We start from the raw sequence: 23708 nt of genomic DNA, 5'->3' as shown, positions 1-23708 counted from the left end.
TCAAATGGAAAAGTCATTTAATTCAAAAGTCATACTTCCACTCACTTTATAGGGACGGCCACATACACAAACATAAAAAGCCACGGTTCAGAGGTGCCTGACAGAAATCATATTTTCTTTATAGATACTCACAGTGGCACAGAGACACATGTTTTAAAAGCCTGAACATGGCAAAACTGTTTTTTTTTTCTACTAACAGGAAAAGTATTCTATCATAGCTGCAGGTTAAATTTTAATTACAAAATTTGTTTCTATGCACCAGTCAATATTCAATACTGACATTTACAACAGTGCGTTATTTATGATTTTTTTTCAAAAGAAAACATTAAAGTGCCTTTATAATTACTTTACTGATATTATATCACACAGCACTTTAGAGTATACTCAACGGTAGCCTAAAAGATGAATTAAACATGCAAATAGTTTCTTTCCCAAAATATAGACTAAGTGTCTTTTTGAGTGCTTTTGAACACTAGCCAAGCATTAGCTACTAAGAATTTATGGGTTTGAGTTTTTAACATGACTTTTAATAAGTCACCAAAGAACACAGCTGTGGATAACTATGTGATATATATGAACACAGGTTTTAGATGGCACTTCATTTATATCTCTGATCTTTTGCTAGGAAACCAAGAGCCTCTAGGCTCCTCTGAAACTCTCCCTCCAAATTTTCAAGGCTGTAAAAGCTTTGGAAGTGCCAGCTCATGTGTGTCTCTATACAAGAGGCTGTATCTTTACACATGTATGCGCTACACATGACCACATACACACAAACACATGCACACCAACTTTTAGAATCACCAGATGTATGTCATCACAGACAACAAGCTGATGCCAGCATCTTGAACCTTGCGCAAGAATGCCGGCTGTTGGTGAAGCCTGTGGGAATGGCGGGTGTGGGATTTAGCATGCCTCAGCCAGGCTGAAGCTGCTCCAGGTCAGTTAGACACCGAGCTACCAATACTCTGGTCCCTGCTGACTATACTAGTGTGGATTTTGACACATGATATTCTTGGCTCTCCTTCCTTCCATGGATTAGGACTATGCTGTTTTTGCTCTCCACAACATTCCACTGTGAAGGTATCTTCATTTTATAATGGCCTATAGACTTGTGAACAATTATTAATTGTGAGATTTTTCTTGTGATAGCTTTTCCTCCCCCGCTTAAAGACTGGGAGAAGTATGGTTCACTCCTTCCTTCCTGACCCTGTCTATGCTTTCCTCCCATGAACACAGGGCTGCCTCGGAGCGACATGTGGAATCTCTGTCTGCTTTGGGAAGCTCTTTACGTTAGGCAAGTACTGTGGGTGGCAAAAGGAACAAAGCTAATCATTCCTGTTGGAGTCTCGTCTCAGGCATGTTGGAGGAATGTGCAGGGTTCACTGCTCTCTGCTCTTGCCGTTTTGATGCTATGTTCAAGGACAACCACTAGATCAAGCACAGCTACAGAAATATTTGAGCACAAAAGACATTTTTCAAATACCGCCATGGGGTGTGAGGGGCACCGGGGTGATTAAAGGGCTGTCGGGGAGGTGTGTCGACATAAGTGATCACTGTCAAATTTGCCAGGGGTGGCACACACACCCAGGGCATTCCCATGATAGTCAGGTAGCTAAGCAGACACTTGGTTCCCTTGTCTACGAGGAACAGTGGGTGCTAGAGCAAATTCGGAGTGCCAGGGTGGTATGAGGCAGGTGCCTGTGGAGGAGAAGCCATGAACAAGCAATCACACCACCTCAGTAGAGGGTGCTTCTGGAACCTCTATGAGTGAGAGGCAGCTTTTGGTGTGATTGGGGCTAGCATTTTCAGGAGGAAGATGCAGCTGACGAGGATTTCCCCTTGAGAGCCAGCGATGGCACTGTCACATCTGAAGTTGTAGGGTGAGCGCCTGCAACTCCCAGGCAACCAGCACAGCTCTGACCTACCAGTGCCAGTCTGCAAGGACTTACTGCTCATTTTCTCTCTGCTTCATTGTTTAAAAAAAAAAAAAAGCACCCACAGACTTTACATAATAGCTTTAGAAATACTAAAAACTGGCTCTAATGCTAATGGACTTCCGGGGGGGGGGGGTCGTCCACTGAATGGAGTTCATTCTTACACATCTATCTTGAAAAAAAAATAGGAGAGAATCCCATCAAGCTTGAGCAAGTCCAATTTACCTGCTTGGGGATAGGGATTTGAAAGCAGCTACCTTCTCATGGCATGGCATTGTTTAGTTATGGAACTCTGTATCCCAAGGAGGAGTGAGGCAAATCACCTCAAATGCCCCAAAATTCAGGTCATAACTGATTGATCCCAGGGCCTTACAAGAGGAAGGAATGCAGAGCTCTTGGGAAATCTTTGGGACTCTGGTCAATGAATTTCCATTTTGATATCAACTCATTCCCTACAATCTAACCCAGTTTTCCTTATTCGTGGGGAGCTGAGGTGTCCAGAGAGCAGAAAGGGCACATTTTGTTTTTAATCTTCAAGTTCCTTTCCACTTGGCTCATATTAATATATCCAGTTCTTTAGCTCATGAGGAGGAGGGAGGCCTAGCTGGACAAACAGAAACAGAGCAACCATCTGTCATAGGCCACACATAGCCTCAGGGAAACTAGAAGGAGGTCAGCCTACGACAGTAGCTTCAAACCAGGGCCAGCTCAGGAGAGAATGAATATGTATCCAAGCAGTCATGCGGGGCCCTGACTACAAGACTACTTCATTTATGATGGGACAGGTGACAATTTAAATCATCAGATATATTAAAAGCATCATGCTGGGCTCTTTCAATTTGGAAAGCACAATGCTACTTGAGTGTGCATACCCTTAGGCTCCTTTTCCCAACTTGTTCTCAAGCTCACAGGGCATAGGTCTGGAACCTGAGTCTATTCCCTTTCTTCCTTTAGTTTTCAACCCTCCTCCTGCCCTCAAACCTGGCTGCCTTAGGACTCCAGCAATCCTCTGGTCTCTGCTACCTAAGTGCTAAGACCACAGGCAGGAGTCACACAGCCAGCCTCAATGGCAGCTTGGAGTCCTGTGATTGCCTGACGGAGTCTCCCTTGCTCCTGGCTGAGTTCTTGGCTGACAGCAGTACAATCCTGAGCTGAGTCACAGCACTGAACTATTAGCATCCCAGCCACTCTTAAAACTGTAGACGCGCAACCTACATCCCTTTTGGGGTTCTTTTTACTCTGGGGCTGTAGGAAACCTGGAGGTGAAGAAATGTGTCTATAGGAAGAGTAAAAGCATACCAAGGGCTGAGAACCACAGCAGCTGACTTTCAGGTTTTGTTCTTAGAGCCAATAGACACATTTACAAACTAGCTTGGCTGTATTTATAAGCCCTTAGGAAGAGTTGAGAGAAAAGGAGTAATTCTCCCATCTCCTCTGGTCTGGACATCCTAGGGTACCAAGAAATACACCTGAGAAGAACAAGCAAACAAAGGCAAACAGTCCCCCCCACCCCACCTACTTAAATCCTGAGTGTCACTTTACTGTTAGGTGGCGGTTCTTTGAAAATTCACTGCCTAAAAATGCTCTTTTGAACTCCAAAGCCCAAAATCACATGTAGATAAAGACAACTGAATACAACTAACTTTTCAGGCTCACCAACAGGAACCATAAGGAAACAGTCTTTCACTGAACCAGAGAGTTGGACATGACCTTGTCTCTTGAGCCCGGTCTCTTGCGCACCCTTTTAAACACACTTGTTCAACAATCAAAATACTAAATGTATGGAGCAACTAGCTTAAAGAATATCAAATATAAAACTTTACCATATAATATTTCAAATCATTCTATTTACAAGTTTATCTTTAAAAAGAAAATAAAAGCAAAAGATACAGTAATTCAACACAATTCAAGTTTTTCTTTTCTTCATTAGGCAACCCTAAAGGAATTCCAGAAGCCAGAGACACTCTGGTGCAATGCTGCCATCCGAGGGGCCCCTGGAGAGTGTCAGTTTGTCTGTCCAGAGTCGCTCTATCAGGGCACTCACATGCGAAGATGCCATGATTGTGTTCTTTTGAGGTCATGTGATGCTCAGCCAGGTGGTCTCTCATGCACAACAGTTAAGACCCAGTCCCCTTTAACTGAGAATTCCCTTTCCTTGAAGTTACCCAGACTAGCCTCCAGGCCTCAACATTTGGGGTCTTCCAGATTCTTAATGGCCTTTCCTAGTTAACAAGTCCCTCTTTTTCTGGGTGGCAGTGATATATATGTCCTTTTAAAATTCATACTACAGGTTTGTTCCAAGGATCATCTCTAAAATCCAAAGGACCCCAGCAGCAAAAGCATTGTAGGGAGCTGTTTGGGGATCATTGGCAAGGGCAAAGATAGGCAGCAGGTAGAGGGGAGGCTGGAGGGAACCAGTCAGATGCTAGCCGATGGGGAGGCAGCATCTTGCCCTCTGAAGCAAGAAATTGTTACATGGAGAACAGAAGTACTGACCCACTGTATATGGGATTCAACCTCAACAGTTCCCCAGAGTTTGCTCCAAGTATCTTCTGATGATGCTGACATTTTCCAGAAAGGGAGCAGTCCCCAGCTGCTATCCTGTCTGTCCCAGGCAGACCACCCTAAAGGCCTAATCCTTTGCTTCAGATTGTTGGAAGACCATTCCAAAAAAAAACCTAAAAATAAACAAAACAACAACAACAAAACACAAACAAACAGCTGAAATAGGGGGGAGTGTCTCACAAAGGGGATTATTATTGTTGGCTTAGTTTTAGAGTAGGTTGGGTTGCTATGGTTACTAGGTGATGGCAGTGATGGAAGCCTTCGGTGGCAGAGAATGTGAGGGACGTGTGCTTCTTTGCATGAGAGGACTGTACTGAAATCTGTTGATTACAGGCCAACAGCTGCTCAAGAGATGGTGAGAGATTGGACCTTGTATAAACAATGCGGCAACCCCTTCATCCTGTGTGCTTCCAGACAGGCCCAGCTGCCTTCAGAGCGGTGTCTCTGGGAGAATGAAGGAGAGAGAACGCATGTCTGCTGTAAGCAACAGCAACAGAGGCAGCCTGCATCTTGTGCCAGTTTCTTTGCCCTGCCTTATCCACCTCAGCAGTGCTGTACTTCCTTTAGGACTGTTCTCCTCCTGCTCCCTCTTCTCAGAAGCCTGGGGATTGGGGTGACTGTTGACATGAAATCAGTGCTCTCTAGTTAGGGCACTCGTGGAAAAACAGCTTTGCAAGCCTTCCTCTGGGTTGTCAAAATCAAACGGCCTCCTCTGCTGATGGACTTTCAATTCTTGCAGCATCCCTGTGCTGTTAGCTGAGATGATCATGGAGAAAGGTGACACAAGTTCCCAGGTGCATTCGTGTTGGCAGGAGGCAACAGTCCGGTTCCCTGCTTTCTCAGTGGCCCACAACACCAGAATCAGCAGTTGTCATGGAGACCACATAAAGCTCAGCAGCTCAGCTGGGGCTCTAGGTTAGAGGAACTCCACGTAGTTTTCTGGGATGAGGCCAGTCTTTCCATTCAGAGTCCCCTCCAACCAGCCAGGCTCCTGAGACGGATGAACTGTACAAGAAGAGAGAGAGAGAGAGAGAGAGAGAGAGAGAGAGAGAGAGAGAGAGTGAGAGATGAGGTCACCGGCAGAGCAAGAGGAGGATGCGCTGTGCCTGGGAGGATGCGGAAGGTTAAGTCTGGGGAACGAATACAGCTGCTTACTATGTTATGTAATTCCAGGAGGTTTGAAACAGAGGTCCTTAGCCTTTTGTTGGGATGACACCCTTCTGAGGAACTTTGTTCTGAACTCTTTCCACAACAAAAAGAGAAATATTCAGACATTCAAATTTTTACATGCAGTTTTAGTGGCTTTACGGATTTTTCTGAAGTTCCTGCTTTAAATGATATGCAACAGATTTACAGTCTTTTAGGTTAGAGGTCAACAGCTGGGATGCTCCATCCATCCATCCATCCTTGCATACATACATACATGCACGAATTGACCCACTCTGCTCATTATCAACTATGTACAAAGGCATGCCCTGGGAGGACTGTTAAGAACTAAGCTTTGCTGGTTATTTTGTGTGTTTGTTCACCTTTGTTTTTATCTTTTTAAAGACAGCATCTCAATCTTGTATTCTAGATTTCAACTCATGGCAATCTTCCTGCTTCAGTATTACAGGTCCTGGGGTTAGCAGCATGAGTCATCATATCTAGCTTGACCTACCTGCTTTTGTACCTTTAAATCCTCAGCACTGCTTCTCCTTTCCCTGCAGATCTTTTTTTCATCTGTAGACACTGAATGTTTCCCTTCTCTTCTACCCACACCCTTCCTTCCTTTTCCTTTCTATATTCTAGAACTTTTCCCATAAGCAAGCCAGAAAGCTCTCTGCTTCCTCTACTGCAACTTTTAAAGTTCCCATCCTTTTGATTTTTTTGAACATCTACAGAATATAGATTCATTTCTGTTAGGTCACACTCCCCCTCTGTGGAAACCAACAATGATGAAGAGACAGAGAAATCTGGTTGAGTCTATGAAGCAGATCATAGTGGGAGGGAAGAGATGGAGTTGTGAGCCTCGGTGATGAGCGTGTATGGGGATGTGGGGGGCTCCTACTTGTGAACGGGCTGTACAAGTCCAGGTCACTCTGGGGTGGGGCAGGGTACTCACTCTAAATGGATTAGGAAAACTCCAGTTATCCAGGATTGTGTGGGGAGAACAGATTTCCCCCTGTTCCTTTCCTAGGCTAATTAAGTGACTTCCTGAGCTTGTTTTAGAAACGCACTTCCGCCCCGACACTACTGTATAATTCTAGTTTCGGTTTGTAGGGAAAGAAGAACAGAAACCGATGGAAGCCAATGGGGAGAAAACAAAGCCACAGGCTCTGAGGATTCTAGAAGACTAATGCATTTACACACTGCCTTGGGTGGAAATGTAGTCAGACAGCTACTAGCTGGCCTTCAAAACCTTGCATAACTTCCTACCATGAGGCCTGAAGAATGAAGCCTAAGCAGGATGATAGCCCAGACCTGCAGGGGTGACTGGCTTCTCCAGGTCTTGCCAGGCCGCCTATAAAGAACACTGACTAGGCTTGCCCTCTGCCTGGCCACCAGCTGAGGCTGCCAAGATCCCTTCCATGTCTGTACCTCTACAGTGGTGGCAGAACCTTTTCTGTGGTTTCTGCAGTGGATTAAAGGAGCCAATGTGAGTGCATCATTAACTCCCAGGGCAGGTTAGGAACTAGGAACTTCCTCCTAGGAAAACACGGCCCAGGGGCTGAGGAGATGACAAAATTGGAGAAAGCCCCTGGTCTGTAAGTCTGAGGACTGAGTTTAACTTCTCGGAAATGTAAACGTAAATGTAAAAGGCTAGCTGTGGCACATGCATCGTTATCCCAGCCCTGGGAGGTGGAGACAGGAGGACCTCAGGAACCCTCCGCCATCCAGTCTGGGCAAAAGCCTTGGTTCCTGAACCCACCAAAGCTTCAGTAAGCCTTAGATGTTTGGAACCAAAGTATAAACAAATTAAACTCCCAAACAAACAAAAATCTGAACTAAGTAAAGATAACCGAAAGAGCTCTGCTACTCCACAGCGTAGCTGTTTTGATGGCTGTGTGTGTCTACTTCCTACCCTGTGCTCAAACAGCACAGGTACTGAGGTGTTATCTACAAACCTGAGGAATCTCCAGACTATGCGAAGCCGCAGAAGGAACGAGGAAGGCCTGATGTGTCACACGGGCCGCAGGGATAAAGCAGCCTTTGCAACGGTCTGATGACTAACATGAGTCTCTAAGCCAGGGTTTCTTAAAGGCTACTGCTAGACAACAACACAGCCCTATCTACATGCTCATGGAATCTGCAGGTTCCTGGGCCCTAGGCACCTGCATTTTCATTGGTTTATAGAAGTTAAAAGCTATGACCTTTGTGTTTCAAAATGCCTTGTAATTAAGGTGATAGTTAAGAATAAAATTTTGAGTTCTGGTTAGCTAGAAGAAAAGGGATAGCTGACTCTCCTTCCCTCTGTAATCTGTTCCCTGGTCTGACAGGGGGCTCAGCTCCTTCATAAACAGTATTATGGACTTGCTTCTACCTGCTTTTTCACCTCCTGATTTCTGGAAAATTCACAGTTTATCTCACAGTATATCACATACAGTGTTGGTGGGTCCTATTAATAAACTGCTGAAATGATGAAACTTTGCTCTCTAACGTTTTAGTGCATTTCAGTTTGTTGTTTCAACTACTTGGCTCAACAGCCTTCAGCAGCTCCCTTCTGCATTACCCACTGTGACCCAATCCAACACTTTAAAGGGTGAGTGTCATGGGGCCCAGGTGCTCAGAATTTCAGACAAATTAAGTTTCACAGTCATGAGAGTGAAACCATAATTCGAACCCAGAGACCAAACCTTCCTCCACTATATCCTGCTTTGATTCAGTCAGAGAAGGTGTTTCTTGTTGGCATGAACTACATAGTAGAAGCTTTATTAACAGGTACTCTACTCTACCTGTATTAGCTTCAGTGTGAACATAAAGCCATTTACAGATGAAAAACTGAGGGGCCAAATGGTTAAGCAGCTGGCCAAAAAAATGTATACAGCTGGTAGACGATGGAGGTACTCTAGAGGCCTGGGGCCTACAGAGTACCTACAGGCTGAATTCTGCTTTTGCCTGCCTCAGGACTCTGACTGGTGAAGCAGTTAGTAAGAGGTTGGCAGCTGACCTGCACTAGTGTCCAGTGTGCTATATACACACTATGCATTGCAAGAAGCTGTCTGAGTGGCAGTGAGCATAGCAAATAGTGAGCTAGCCCAGTGAGCATAGCATATAATTTAAGCTGCTACTGACATGGGCCCAACCTCTCCCTCTGCTACAGCCTTGCGTGTAACACAAGTTCCTGGAGTACTCAGCTCATTCTTTCTTCTCTCCTAATTCACTATGGACAATGACTGGCTACTGTCAGCGGGAAGAAGCTTCCACTGGAGGAAGTTACAGGTGTGAGATTAGCAGGCATTTATTCATTACACTAATGTCTTATGAGCACCTATCAGGGGCTGGACACTGTGCCGGGTTCTCACATATGTCTCCTTAGTGGAGTGACAGTTTATCATAAACATAGTAAAAAGGGAAAGGGGAGAGAGAATATGAATGAGAGAAAGAGGGGAAGGAAGGGAAAAAAGAGATGGGACTTGGGGAGAGAAGGAACTCAGAAAGTTCTATCCCAAAGGCGCTCACAGCATCAGCCAAGAGTGCTTAGAGCAGATGCAAGGCTCCAAGACACAGAAAAGCTAGATGTGATCTCAGAACAGTGCTTTGAACACTCCCTAGAAAGGACCACAAAGTGTGGCCACAGAGTACACACAAACCAACAAAAAAGGGGGGCTGTGCACCAACAAATTCAATTACAGAAAGATATAGTTGAGCAGAAGTTTGTGGAGATGTCCTCCAAAGCCGTGGTGTATAAAGTAACGATGAGAGGTCAGGAGGCAGGAGCTGGGCTGCAGAGGGCCTCGGCGGTACCTCACAGAGCGACAGGAGATAAGGTGCTCTAAATGGGAAGAGCATGGCAGGATTCGGAAGCTCACTCTAGCTTGCATGCAGAGATGAGTTGAGGGGCAAGAATGGGAATGGCAGGACTTGCTAGGCCGCTGGTGGGAACAGGCAGGTGAGTAAGGAAAATTGGCTGGATGCTGTGGGGGAGGGCAGTGGAAACAGTTAGGGAGGCTGAGACTAGCCTGATACATGCACACAGATGTGCGCACGTGTGTGCATGTGTGTGCAGAAGCTCGAGTTCAGGGTCAGCGTCTTCCTCAGTTGCTCTCTGCCTTATTTCTTGAGACAGGGTCTCACATCAAACCTGAAACTCATGAATTTGACTAGAGTAGACGGCTAGAAAGCTCTAGAGATCCCCCTGGCCCCATCTGCTCAGCACTGTGATTATGGGCACTCTACCACACACAGCTTTTGGCAGGGGCACTAGGGGCAGGGACTCAGGTTCTCATGCCCCAGCAGCAAGTTGTACCTACTGATAGGTCTCCCAGACCCTCATCTCAAAACTTGAGAAGAATATCCCAAGAAGCCAGTTTTTTTTTCAACTGCCACATGAATTTTCTAGGTATCACTGGTCACACTGCTTCTGGATGACTAATGCTCCTGAGAACACAAATTACTTCTCTTTCCAGTTACTGTCTGAGGTGCTCCTATCGGAGAGGACAGTTTCCTGGTAGATTGGCAGGAGCTGACATTGGAGATATTTCCCAGTATTCCACATCCATCCCCTGCTACACAGAGTCCAGGAGCTGACTGAGCGCCACTCCAAAGTCAAAGTTTGGCCCACTGAAACCCCAAGGCTGAGAGATTAATGTTTACGAAGCAGCAGGCTTTTACCTCCACACACCCTTCCTTTCTCTTCCCTATTCCACACACAAAATACAGCACACACATGACAAAACCTGTCAGTAGGAAGCTGTAATATGACAGCTGCAGAGAACATCCAGGCTTCTGACATGGGCTTTACCTTATCTTTCCAGGGAATAGTAGGAAAGGGCAGGCCACTTCTCCACTTAAAGCCTTCATTATTTCCTTATTTATTGCCTGATTTCTCCAACAGAATAAAAGTTGTATTTTCTCTAGAATAGGACCTGGTGAAATATTACCAGGCAAAACAGTCTAGAAAGTGGATTAGCATGTCTGTCAGGGGCCAGGGATACAGCTCATAGAACAAAAACACTTGCTGTGCAAACCTGATGACCTGTGTTTGACCCCCAGAACCTCTGTTCAAAGCCAAGGTTGTATGGCTGTGCTTCTGAAATCCCAGAACTCCCACTGTAAGATGGGAAGCAGGGAGAACTGGTGGGAAGCTAGACCGGAGTCTGAGCACAGAGCAGACACAAGAGATGCTGTGTCACAAAAAGATGGAAGGACCCTGACTCCGGAAATGTTCTTTGATCTCCACATGTGGATCATGGCATAAGCATGTCCACAGTCACATACGTGTACACAGCTCCATCACTGGAGAAGTCAGCATGGCCCTACAGAGCATGGGGACATGTGGGAAGGGAACCACTGTTGTGTCTTCAGGTGACATATGATGGTCACCTGGTGGTGTTGGGGAGTAGTCACAGAACCTGCTGGGCAGAGACCCCGCTGGGAAGGAAAGGCCCTGGCACATAAAAATCATGGGGTGTTCGCCTGACTTTCTGTTGTTGTTGTTCAAAGATGAGACTTAAAAACGAAAGAGAAGGAGATGCAAAGAGGTACAAGCTCCTTGTAAAAATAGTCTGGCATTTCCACAGGAGCCAGCAATCTTAGGAGAACTTTTTTAAAAAATACTCAAAACATAAATGTTCACAGAGTATCATTCTTAACAGTGAAAAAGTGAGAACCAGTAAGATACCCCATCAGTTAGCTGCTAGCTGTTTAAGTAAAAGGTAGTCTAGCCACACAATGAAATACAACTTGGCCACAAAAAGGAAGAAAGTGCAGATACATGGTACAGCCCGGATTAACTTTGAAAAACATCACATAAAAAAATTTCTGTTACAAAGACCATATATTATGCAATTCTATCTGTATGAGATATTCAAAGCAGGCCCATCTTTGGAGACAGAAGATAGGGCTGGAGAGAAGGAGCTTAGGGGTAAAAACAACATGATTATGCATGAGTGCATGTACGTGTGTGTGTGTGTGTGTGTGTGTGTGTGTGTGTGTGTGTGTGTGTTATCCTAGAATTAGACAGTGATGAGAACTGCGTAATTCTGAATATACTCGTCACCCATGCCCCAGTAGTGACATTCATTCTGACTCGTCTGTTGGGGAAGCTGCATCATGTTATTACAGCTGGTCTGTGGAGGGCACACTCACCATGACATGGTTTGGGACAGCCTTCAGCCGACCCACTCTACATGCCAGTCTGCTAGGCTTGCAGGCATCAGCTCCTGGCAGGAGAGGTGGTGCACTGGCCACTTTATGTGCTCTGATTATTAAGGCGCACACAAGAAAGTCAATAGAGCCAAAGCTTCAGCATAGGACCTTGGACTTGGGTCAGCTTCAAGGTGGACTTCTGGCTTATCAGGGCAGAGGCAGTTTCAAGTGTGTCCCAATCGCTGCTGGTGCAGGAGGCCCAGGCTGGAACTTTGCATTGTGTGCTGTGTTTCTGACTATGTCTGCTCATGCCTGACTAAATGAGGGCAGAATATAGGGGGTGGTGCCAGGCACTCTGGATTTGATGGCAGGTTCCAAAGACATAAACAGTACCTACAGCTAGGGGCCATGTTAGCCAAAAGGAAAAGCTGTCCTTGTTTTCAGATTATAGTGCCACAGTTTTTTTTTTCTTTTCTTCCTCCCCTCCCCTCTCTCTCTCTCTTCTGAGAGAGGGTTTCTCTGTGTAACCTTGGCTGTCCTGGACTCACTTTGTAGACCATGCTGGCCTCAAACTGACAGAGATTCACCTGCCTCTGCCTCTGCCTCCCTGAGTGCTGGGATTACAGATGTGTACCACCATGCACAGCTTGCCACAGACTTTCTAAGAGAGACACGAGATCCTGATGATAACAACGACAGCATACTGAATACCTCCCATGCTTTAGGTACCATTTCATACACACTGTATCTTAGCTGGATGTCCTTTCATCATGCCCTGGAAGGTAGGTGTATTAGCTGCTGCGACAGAGAAGAAAACCAGGGCACAGTGAAGTGACATCACTGCTTAAGGTCATAGCAGAGCAAACGGTCAGGCTGAGACATGCACTGTGGCTGGCTCTAGGGTTCAGACTCTCCTGTGCTGTGTGTGCTCCTTGACTGCCCTCCACCTCTGCTGGTTCTCAGTCACATGAGGCGAGGCGGGTCTAGGGCCAGGCAGATTGGGGTGATCTTTGCCTTCACCCCACATGAGGCCAAGGAGTAGCCAGAGCAAATCCCCATGTTCTGGAACCAAATACAACTAACTGCTTGTAACCCTGAAGGAAAACTTCTCCCATGGAAAAGAGCCATCACAGAAGCCTGATGTTTGCATGGGAGTCCAGATTCTCCTTAGGTAAATAATTATGCCAAACCACAGCTTCACTTCTCACTGTAACACATGCTTTCAGGGAGGAAGGCAGAAAAGGCCAGGATGGCAGTGCACCAAGCAGGTCCCGACTCCAGTATTATGCAGTGCCACAATGCATTCTTGCAACAGATGCCACAACAGGAGGCTGCTGGGGTGTAAGTGACATCACGTTACGAAGTCTGTTCTGTGATCTCAGGTCTAAAGGGAAGAGCACAGGAGGAGCTACACCCACCGGGCTGTGTGAGGAGTGGGCCTCATCTGCTGAAGACAATGCACAGGCCCAGATCCCAAGGGGAAAACAGAATGGAACAGGTGACCAGGCGACCTCCAGTTCTCTGCCCAATTCCACTGTCCTGTACCTCACTCCCTCATCTTTGAGCCTGTCTAGCGCACAAATATTAAACACCAAGGCCACGTACCTTTCTGGGCCTACCCAGGGTAACGCCTCCACAAGTCTAATTTTGGGGGAAGAGCCCCATACCCCAGGTAGGAAAATTCATCCATCTGCTTCCTGTCCATTTTTGTGAAGTGATGGGGAAAACTCACCATTATCGAAGACGGTGCCTGCTGTGAACGAGAGCTCAGAGTCGTGTTCAGCTTTGCAGGCGTACAAGGCCTTTGCCTTCCGGAATGGTGTGCTGTGTGGAAAGGGGAGTTCATTTAACATTGCTTTGAACCCCAGAAAGCCAAAGATAGTTCATATTTCTTCTGCCCTTTCCCCACAAGGCACCTAGTCCTCTCTTGGAAAGAGCCGGGACAAGGCAGCCAGATGGCAGAACAGGAGGTGGGAAAGTCGTAAAGGCCACAGGAGAAAACCGAGGAAGAGTTAGGAAAAGGCCATATGCCCCATGAAGCCACAATTCTCCAAGGTCACCTTGTGCCCCTGAGAAACTTTACCTGCTAGTTATAACAGCTGGCCCTAGGGTTGGGGGAGGAAGGGGATTTCAGAGACAGAGTGCTTGGGAAGGGGCCACAGGACTCTGCAGAATATTCCCACCAGTTGCTCCTGGAAGCTGGCAAAGCCCAGTGGAATCCAGAGGAAACTCCAGCAAAGCCAGGTTTCAGCCCAGCAGGGGTGGCCAGATGGTCTCCATTGCTGGTGACCATTCGAGAGCTGGAACTCTTCAGATCTCAGGGCAGGCAAGGATGGAGGTGGTGTGTGAGCACGCATGTACACCAGCATGGGAGTTCGCAGATAGAGGCTGATCTTTTGGGTTTGCTTTCAGGTTCTCTCATTCAATGAATATTGACAATGCTCTTTCAGTGTTATCAGAATGCCCTTGAGACCATTTACATGTCCTATGGACTTGCAGATGAAAAGAACATTTAACTGTCCTATGCACTTGAAGATGGAACTATAAGCAACAGAACCGAAAGTGAAGTGTCTGTGTGTCACTTTCGAAGAGATTCTTACACACAGCCAAAGTTGAGGCTGGCACGTTACTGCAGTGACAGGGCTCTTGAGTCTTGGAGCTCTTGAAGGCATGTGGTCTCTGTTGTAACTACTTCATGCTACGCGGCTGCACATAGCAGCCTGGGACAGTGTATAAACAAACCAGTGTTCCAGTTAAAAGTTCTCTACCGAAAAAACAGGGCAGAGTTTGACCATCACGGGCCATGAGGTGAAAGCCCGTGTCTTCACAGTCTTTTGTGAGAACAGGGTAATTCTACTCTTTTCTGTCAAGTTTGACTTTGGCACCTGGCTATTCTCAGCTGTCTGTAGACTTTTCACGGGTCAGAATGACATCACACTGTCAGAAGACTGCTCTTTATCTGCCACAAGTGACTTTCTTTCTCCAAGTCATGCAATGGAGTATACTCTGGAATGCAGAAGCACAATTTAAATAACCCAGGAGAACTTGGGGTTTAAGAAATCAGTCAAGAGATGTATGTCATTTAATTTCTCTTCCCTTGGCAATCTGAGAGGCTAGTGGAGCTGGTAATGCCCCAGTTCCCAGTGTGCACTGGTTTCTAGTGGCTGAGGGGGGTCTGCTCTCAGCTGAGACAGAACAGCCCAGATTTTCTGAACCACTACTACTGAGGGTGAGCAAATACAGGCTCTCTTTGGTAAAGACAAGTTATGGAGGATGGAAACCAAGAGTGGTGTGCTCCTTCCAGTCTCAGTTCCACGAAAATTCAAGGACAGACAACTGAAAGAGTCTGTATACAGTAGAGTGAGCAGTGTTATCCAGAATGCATTCCTAGGGAAATGACAGCATACTGTTGTTCCCTCTGGTTTTCTTATAACCCAGGGAGGATGCTGGGCAGGGCAGAACTGAGAAAGGGAAAGAAAATAATACAGGGACACTGGGGATGAAGGAGAAAAGCTTTTGGTTTTCATCAGTTACAGCTGGAAAACAGCTCTTCTGGTCTAATCTCATTAAATAATAAACCTGCATGTTGGCTAGCAAGGGCCCAGAAATCATCGGGCAGCTTTCCACAGTGGACAAAAAAAAGTATACTCCTCTTTCCCCACCTTCCCTGACCTCGGGGTATTGAACAGCCAGGAGGCTGTGAGAGGTGCTAAAACAGCCAAGCATTATACTGATAACCATGTGGAGCCTTGCATGACATGCAGGGTAGAAGGAGAATCCGGCCATAGGAGCCAAGGTGAAGGCCACACTGAGGAGGGCTGCCTCTGAGGAGAGCTGCCTAGGAGGGAATAGTGTGAAGAGATCAGGGAAGGCAAGGTTTCTCTGGATTGGGGTTCTCTGAGAGGTTACCTAATCGGCTCATTAAAGAAAGGTGGTGGAACAGAATAGGAGCCACCCGGGACACCAACAGGACTGTTTAGCAAGTGGAAAGCAGAGGCCATGGTCCCTAGCACCCACAATCATTATTCGAAGGGACTACTTTAACTTTAAAATTCTGCAATTTAGTAATGGAATTTCAGGAAGAAAATGGTGTATTAAAAGTAAAGATGAAGGTCATGAGAGAGTCTGTTCTTCTCTAACAGGTAACCGGTAATTGATGAGAAAATCTGCCCCACTGCTTAATGTGTACATAAAATAAAGGGATGCAAAGGGCTGTGTTTATGTATGTGTGCATGTACACACACACACACACACACACACACACACACACACACCCCTGTAGAGCTGGGGATCTCATAGCAGGGTGCCATGGATAGTCTAAGCAAGCACTCTTGCATTAATCTACATCTCTAGCCCTATAGGGCATGCTTTTATAGGGCTTGTCACCTTCTCTCATAAGCATGGTCACCAGAGAATGTAAAGGACACCCAGTCAACTCTAAATTTCATATAACTAATGAATACTTATATTTAGTGTATCTCCATAAGGTACAAACTAAGAAATGTATTTTTTCTTTATTTATCTCCAATTCAAATTTATCTGAGTAGGCTGTGTGTTTATTTGCTTCGAGTGTCTGGCAACTGTAACCGGGGAAGTCATGGATTATTGAAAGTCTGCCTTGGTGTAAGCCGACAGCTCCCTCTGAAAGTGGCTAGGGCATCTGCTTTAGGTAAAGACTCCTACCCAGAGGTTCCTGTTGGCTGAAGTTCAGGGGGTGGGAAGCCCCCAGGCTCTGACTGAAGTCAGCACTGTTGTTTGGCTCCTCCCTACTCTGCAACTCACGCAGCCTGGGGAGGTGTCAGCAGTTCCCATCACCGCATTCTTTAGTTCTGGGCTGGGCCTTCAAGGGCACGACCAACTTTGGAACCTTCTGCTGGTTCACTTTTAATTTTTGCCTCTGAGCATGGAACGAGGCCAGGAAAACACTCAAAGGAATTTCCCTCAAATGCCCTTGCAAGCTTGCAGAATGACAACCCACTCTTTGGTGCCTGCCACTGGAGGAGGGGCCAGCTCCCTGCGGCTTGATCATTAAGGCAGCTCCCTGGGGCCCGGGTGCAAATTAGGGGTCTGATTTGGGTGGGGGACTCTGGCGAAGTGGAAGGGCAAGTAGAGAAAGCAAGGGCCAATGTTAAAGGAGGGCTCTTCCAGTATCCATGTTCTTCTGGGCTACAAAAGGCACCTCTACGTCTGCGCTTGAAACAAGAAGCTCAAAAGGTGGCTTGGAGAGAGAGCCATTCCCACAGGTTACCAGGACCCCTAATTAGGTCTCATTCAGAATATGTTGTTAAAAGCCTTGCCAAAGGAAGGAAGTCTAAAGCTTTATGTTCTTATAGCCAATTTGGGGAGAGGTGACACTAGACCCAAACAATGGGTGTACGTCCCCACATCTTGGCTAGACAACGTAACAGCAATTAGGGACTGTAACTTGTCTCCTAGTGAGCTGTCTCTCCAGCAGGAGTCTGGTCTGCACTTATCTTTGCATAAACATGTAACTCAGTGACATCCAATTTCAAGCCCAACTGTGGCTTGCCTGTTTCAAAATGACAGATTCCTAAAGGACTATGGGTCTGCTTCAAAATGGTGTTCTTCTAACAGAGGCCAGAAGGGGCAGCACTGAGTAGCCTTTGACGTGCCCAGTTCCACTAATGCCCAAGACTATTTAATGAGTGAGCCATTGTAGCCGCTCTGCTCCGGGTCCTCATGGGTCATGAGTGACCTAACTGGAATAATCCATATGGTTTCTGGTGTGAAAGAAATGAAGTGTCCCCTAAGTGCCTAGTACTTGCCTAAGAAATAATTCACAAATAGCTAAAGTGTCAGAAACAGGATCTAGTTTGTACTTTATTTGTGGGGTGAGGAGAAAAAGAATACACTGCAGAGCTGTCTTTCCCATTACCTAAGACCAAGGGGGGTGGAAAACCATGCCTTACCCAGCAGGGTCGGGTCGAGGCCTGGCATGGCACAGAAACTTAACTGGAGCTGTCCAGGTCTTTAGAGTAAAACATGCTAGGCAGATGTCAAGAACTCCTCCTAACTCTGCCGTGGCTCTCACCTAATGAAGTGACCATTTTCTTTTTCTACAATGTTCAGACCATGTCTCTTCTCATTCTCACATGAGCATAGAACGACACAATAGACATAAAAATGCCCACATGGGAATAAATTCATGTGCCTGCATATATGCACAGCATGGCCTTTCTAAACCTTGAAGGTTGGCTTTATAAATTTGGGAAGCCTGTCTGATGGACTCACTATTAAGGAGAAAAAGCAGGGTTCAGGATTCCCACCAAGGCCAAGAATGTTCCTGATGCTTCTCCCTGGACTCTGCATTTGGCTTGTTGAAGGCAGAGGCCGAGTCTGAGAGATGCCCATCGAGAGCACCAAACAGAGGAAGTCTGTGGTGCATTTTCTTCCCTTCCTAGATTTGAAGAGCTTCTTTTCTACAAAGAGCTCAATAATGAAGCTGTGGCACTTAGCTGTGGCGCTCTGCAAGGCAGGACTACAGTATGGCCCTCTGGGCGAAGAACTAGGTCAAGCCACTCACCCTCAAAAAAAGAGGTGGTGCCTGTTCCCACAAGCACTCAGGGTTCATGACCTACAGAGACACAAGTGGGCTGGGAAGCCAGAAGATTCCTGGAGTACATGGGAGTAGGGAGGTGGAATCCTTGAGTAACTTAAGAAGCAAGTACTTCATGTCTCGGTCTTTTATTCTGTGTTACATTTTCTCGCTCAAGGGATCTGGTCTCAGTGACCAGGTGTCAGGGCTCACAAATATTGGCCCAACCCACACACAAATGTTGCCAGATATCAACTGATAAAAATGAGACAAGGAAAGGCCAGTCCATGTCTCAACATTGCTCCCTAGAATACTATCTTCTATCAAACCATGGAGAGCCCAGATGACTCAGAAAACCATTCGGAACAGGAGTGCTACATTTGCAGATCCCTGTTCCCCAAATCTGGGCACCAGAGATTAACTCAAAACTGTGAGTAAGGGTTAGAAAGGATATTAAAAATGCCATGCAAGGTCATGCATATTGTGCCTCCTGGCTTGCTTTCTTAGGATGAAATTGCAGGAGAGCAGAGGAGGCCCCCAGTATCCCTGAGCAGCTCTGCATAAGTGGGGGCTGGTCAGTCCCCATCCGTAGTTTTACCTGGAGTCTTCACGAACTGCTTCTTCTGGCCTGTCAAAAAGCAAGTGCAGGTTTGGATGGCAGGGAACAAAGTTGACGAGGAGGCTGAACACTGCATGAAGAGAGGACCAAGCCAATGAGAGAACAACGGCAGCAACAGAAAACCAAACAAACCCTGCAACAGACCTGATGGGGGATGAGTCGCTGGACGTGGATGAGGTGGGCATAGGGCTGGATGGCGCCGAGAACATGGGCCATGATGGCGAGAGGGGTGAAGTTGGGCTTGGATTCGGGGGGCTGCAAGACATAACAACCAGAAAACTCATCAGCACATGGGGAAGCCACAGTGGGAGCACAGGAGGTTCATGGGAGGCCAAATGACAGGGAGCTGCAGCAGAACATGGGAGCACCAAAGTCCAGAGGCATGCTGCTAAGTCTCCGTGCTCCAGGTCAGTCCTCTGCATCTTCCACAGAATGTGTTTGCCTTGATGTCTCGATGCACAGACATGCCTCTGGCCATCTCACAGCTGCCTTCTAGGTGACCCAAGCTTCTCCATGATCTATTGTACCACGGGACATGGGTGAGCACGTGCTGGACCCACATACATGAATCAGTCAGTATCCGTGTGTCCTGTTGTCCACTTTGTTGGAAGCTCAGCTCACACTCAGCCGGCATTTAGCCTTACTGTTGTGTGCTTTTAAAGTTATGTCTCAGCAGAAATGAATAGTTTTCTGGGCCACAAAGGCCATTTAGCCAGAAGACAATTTCCTGTTTACATTTTTAACTACATGGGCTGTGTGCCATTGGAGGTCTGAGCGTGCGTTAGGAACATGCTAGGGGACAGAGGAAAGATGGACACACACCTTTCAGAGACAGCCCTTAAGGCTGTGTGCGGCACCCTGGAGGTGTGCTGTCTAGGACTGTCATTTTTCTTGTGGGTTTTGATGCTCAAAGAATAGCCTTAGTGAAACGGCAATTTTAAAAAAAGGATCCAGAACCTCACATTTGTCCACATTTGTTATTTGATGGGAAGCTGACCACAGGCTTGGAGAAAGGATGAAATTACTCACCATTATCTGGTTTGTAGATTTTAATTGGCCATGCTGGCCATTTGACTTATTTCTGCAAATTATACGAATACCTTAGCACCTGGGTAAAGTCACATTATGTCACAGGAAGTGCAAACACAGATGGCTGAGAAGGTGGGGAGTCCAACTAGCCATGCAACCAACCTACAGTCCCTGAATCTTTAGCTGGCTGCCAGGCTGTTCAAACAAAGCTCTTTATGGAAGTGAAATGTACAGAGTTCAGTCCTAAAGGACAGTTGCAGATGGGAGTTTAGCAAGAATGTGTGTGTGTGTGTGTGTGTGTGTGTGTGTGTGTGTGTGTGTGTTTGTGTGTGTGTGTGTATGCATGTATATGTACATGTTATTCTGTAACATGAAGACCTGTGGCAGCATTTAGAGAAAACTCTCTGTGTGGAGTTAATATTCTTCAATGAATCTGACGAAACATTTATTAAGTGCCATCATGAGTATTACATCTCTAGATCATGTCTCCTATGAAGGGGAAGTTCTGTTCCTTTGCCGTAGCTGGATCGTCTTTGTAATTCCTGCAGGTATTGAAGGGATAACCGGTGAGCACACGAGTGGCACTCACTAACTGTTCAGCAAACCCGTTGACCGGCACTGCTGGAATTTCCACTTCACACGTGTGAAGCTCTGGGCTACGCTAGTTAGGCTTGCCAACCTTTAAGTGCAGGGCTGAGATTTACCCAATACCCTGACACAAAGCCTGGGCTCTCATTGCCAGTGTTCTGTCTCTAGAAAAGCAGGTCTTACTCTGTTCCTCTAGGCCCTGAAAAGCTTAACAGACCTAGCCATGGTATTATCGGTTCTCTTACTGATTTATGAGTTTCCTTCAGATGCCTACCACATGCGCAAGGGAGAATGGAAACACAGCGGCAGACTCAGAATCAACGCATAGTAAATCCCAATAGACTCCCCAGTCCTGCCTCCAGTGTCCTTTCTGGTAGACTCATAGAGCAGATACGAGTCATACAAGGGGAAAAAATAAGCTTTACAACCTTTCCAATCCACCCAAGACTCATTGATAAACACCCAGAATGAGCAAGACAATAAGTACAATTTGCCAATGTCCCTGGCTTCAAAAAGCTTAAAGCATATTTAACAAGATGCAACAGGCTATAAAGAAAACCAACACCGAGACTGTAAGAATCATTAGTGGTTTCCAGTGACTCTTACTACAAGCTTGGCATCTGCCCCTGATGACTCTCACTCTGGTTCCAGGAGCAGTCACATACCCATGCTGTGCAGTCTTCCTTAGTACTGTGCTGACAGCTAAGGCCATGCTTCCTCAGGCCTCTCTCTGTCCCACTCCATACTATGCCAGTCAGAAGGGCCTGAAAAGGACTCTTGAATCATGGCCAAAACCCAAAAAACTAAGTGGTAGCGGGGGAGGGATAAGGGAACAACTCAGGCTCAGAGGCCTGCCCTGAGCTGTTCCTGTGGCAACACCACAGGACAATTCAAAAGGGTCTACAAAGTAGTTTAACATTACTTCTTTATTGAGGAAACGCTGCTAGCTCCTATCTCATCTCAACGGGAAGTATAGTCTGGGAACACAATATGGGGTTCTGAGTGTTGTTCTACAACCTCAGACATCTCAGCTGTTCCTGGCCAGGAAAGCATGGCTGAAATCATCGGGGGGGGGGGGGGGCAAGGCTAGAATGCAGGGCAATCGTAACTGTTGTTAAGAAGTGACTCTTCGCGTCCCAGATCAACGGCCATAACGTTAACTGCTCCTTTGAATGTCTAACAGCATTTTATTTGCTTGCCTTAGTCACAGCAATAACATTTATTTGCTATGAAATGACCACAGTTTAAAATCTATTACCACTGTGCTGGCATTCATATAATAATAAAACGCACACTCCACAGTACTTTCATGATGTTTTCAACTACTAAAGCAATTATGCCTCTCAATTTGTACTGCAGAGACACATCATAGATGTCCCTATCAACAATACCAGTGCACATCTTATATACACAATCAAGCTTATAACAACAGAATGGTTGTATGCATATCATCTAAGAGACACTGAAATATTCACTTTTAGTTTCGATGGAATTCATACAACATGACAGGGATGATGATGATGGTGATGATGATCATGGTTATGATGCCCATATATGTATAACCATCAATTTCCTCTTTCCTACAGCAGTGACTAGTTACAGGTTACTTATTAAAATAATAAGAATTACCAACAAACAAACCAACCAAAACATTCTCACACCATAACAATCCCAAACAATTCAGGCCAACAGAAAACGGTCAATTGCACCTCCAGCCCTAAAACCTCCAATAAAAAATTCTCGATTCTTTTCCCACCAACAAAGCCAAACATAACAAACAATCGAGGTTAAAAGGGAGGAAATGACTTTCTAACTACAATTTTAGCAGATGACCCCTATAATGGCTTCTTAGAACCCTCAGCCCAGCTGGGTATTTCCCAGTTGAATACCGCAGCATATCTTTCACCCTAAATATTCCTGGAGTCCTGCCAAGCCTTCATCAAGGCACAACTAAAGCAATAACAGCTTCAACTTTAACATGGAAGGAACAGATTTGCTGGACTGGTTTGCATCCAACTGGGAGGCTTGCATCAGCTGTAGCATGCTGGCCCACGGTGTCCTCAAAAGGAGCTGTCTGCCTCGGCAGTTCCTTTGACATTCCACATAGTGAGAGAGGAACAGTTTAGGGAGATAAGCTGAAGCTTGGCAGCATGTGAGGTTTCGGCTGATAGTTCAAGTACAGTGTGCAGCAATGTCATCAGCTCGACGCCCTTCTGTGGTGACTCACTTGGATAATGAAACGTGTGATGCGCCGGCCAGGGCACACTTGTCATGCTGTGAACAGTGCCACCCGGGCAGGCTCCCAGTCCCAAGAGAGATGCAGGGGACCCTTTCAGGTCTTCACACCGCCATTACAGAGCTTGTGTAAGATGAAGGGTGCTCTTACTGGAGGCATAAGCTCACAAATCAAAAGGAAGTTTACCTTGGGAGAGAGGGCTGTAGGCCACAGCATGTTTATCTATGACATACAAGGCCCTGGGTTCAATCCACAGCACAGGAGAAAGAGGGGGAAGAAAGTTAATTTTTCCACATTCTTATAACCAAATTATGGCTTTGTATGAAAATAGAAAATATGTAAAACAAAAAAAGCAATGAAGCTATATATAATTTACACCACTGATAATTACTTTTAACATCTTAGAAAATATCTTCTGACTTTTGGGATCAACATAATACTATGGAAACAGTATAAGGCTGTTTTGGGGGGGGGGTTGTTTTGTTTTTCGTTTTAGCTACTCAATAGAAGGATTTCCAACGTCATTTAATAGACTTTGGTACATTTCTCAGTGGCTACAGGGCACTCTGTTGTATGGTATACCCGATCTATGCAGCCGTCCTCTCTCTGGGGACATACAGATTGCTAGTCCCTTTTAGCTAGTACAAACAGTGCTGCTATCACATCCTTGTACAGGATCACTGCCTGTGTGTCACCAATTGTTTCCTTAGCATAAATTCCTGGAAGTAACATTAGTGGGTAAAAGGTTAGGATCGTATTTTAAGGGTCATCATATATCCTGCCAAATAGCTTTTTAAAAAAGCCCCATGAATGCATTCCAGCAGCACTGAGCATCCTTGTGTCCAAAGACTAGATCAGTTGCTTTGGTTTAAGATTAGCTTAGATGCCCCC

The 23708-nt window shown here is 46.1% G+C and overlaps 1 protein-coding gene across 3 annotated transcripts in view; it reads right to left on the bottom strand.

The window, feature by feature from the left end:
- Arhgap26 (Rho GTPase activating protein 26) overlaps positions 1 to 23708 on the bottom strand; it is a 384765-nt gene continuing 361057 nt past the window's right edge. For 2 of the 3 annotated variants that reach the window (XM_055622582.1, XM_055622583.1), the window contains 3 exons: positions 19109 to 19219; positions 13522 to 13613; positions 1 to 5504 (listed from right to left, as the gene is read on the bottom strand). In XM_055622582.1, the coding sequence (XP_055478557.1) occupies positions 5416 to 5504; positions 13522 to 13613; positions 19109 to 19219 (292 nt within the window). In that variant the 3' untranslated portion in view covers positions 1 to 5415. The remainder of the gene's footprint in view (positions 5505 to 13521; positions 13614 to 19108; positions 19220 to 23708) is intronic. The other variant, XM_055622584.1, reaches the window with a different exon arrangement.

The sequence above is a fragment of the Psammomys obesus genome, unplaced genomic scaffold (genome assembly GCF_907164565.1).
Source record: "Psammomys obesus unplaced genomic scaffold, mPsaObe1.curated_primary_1811, whole genome shotgun sequence".
In the NCBI taxonomy this organism is placed as follows: Eukaryota; Metazoa; Chordata; class Mammalia; order Rodentia; family Muridae; genus Psammomys; species Psammomys obesus.
This window is presented reverse-complemented; position numbering and strand designations above follow the sequence as displayed.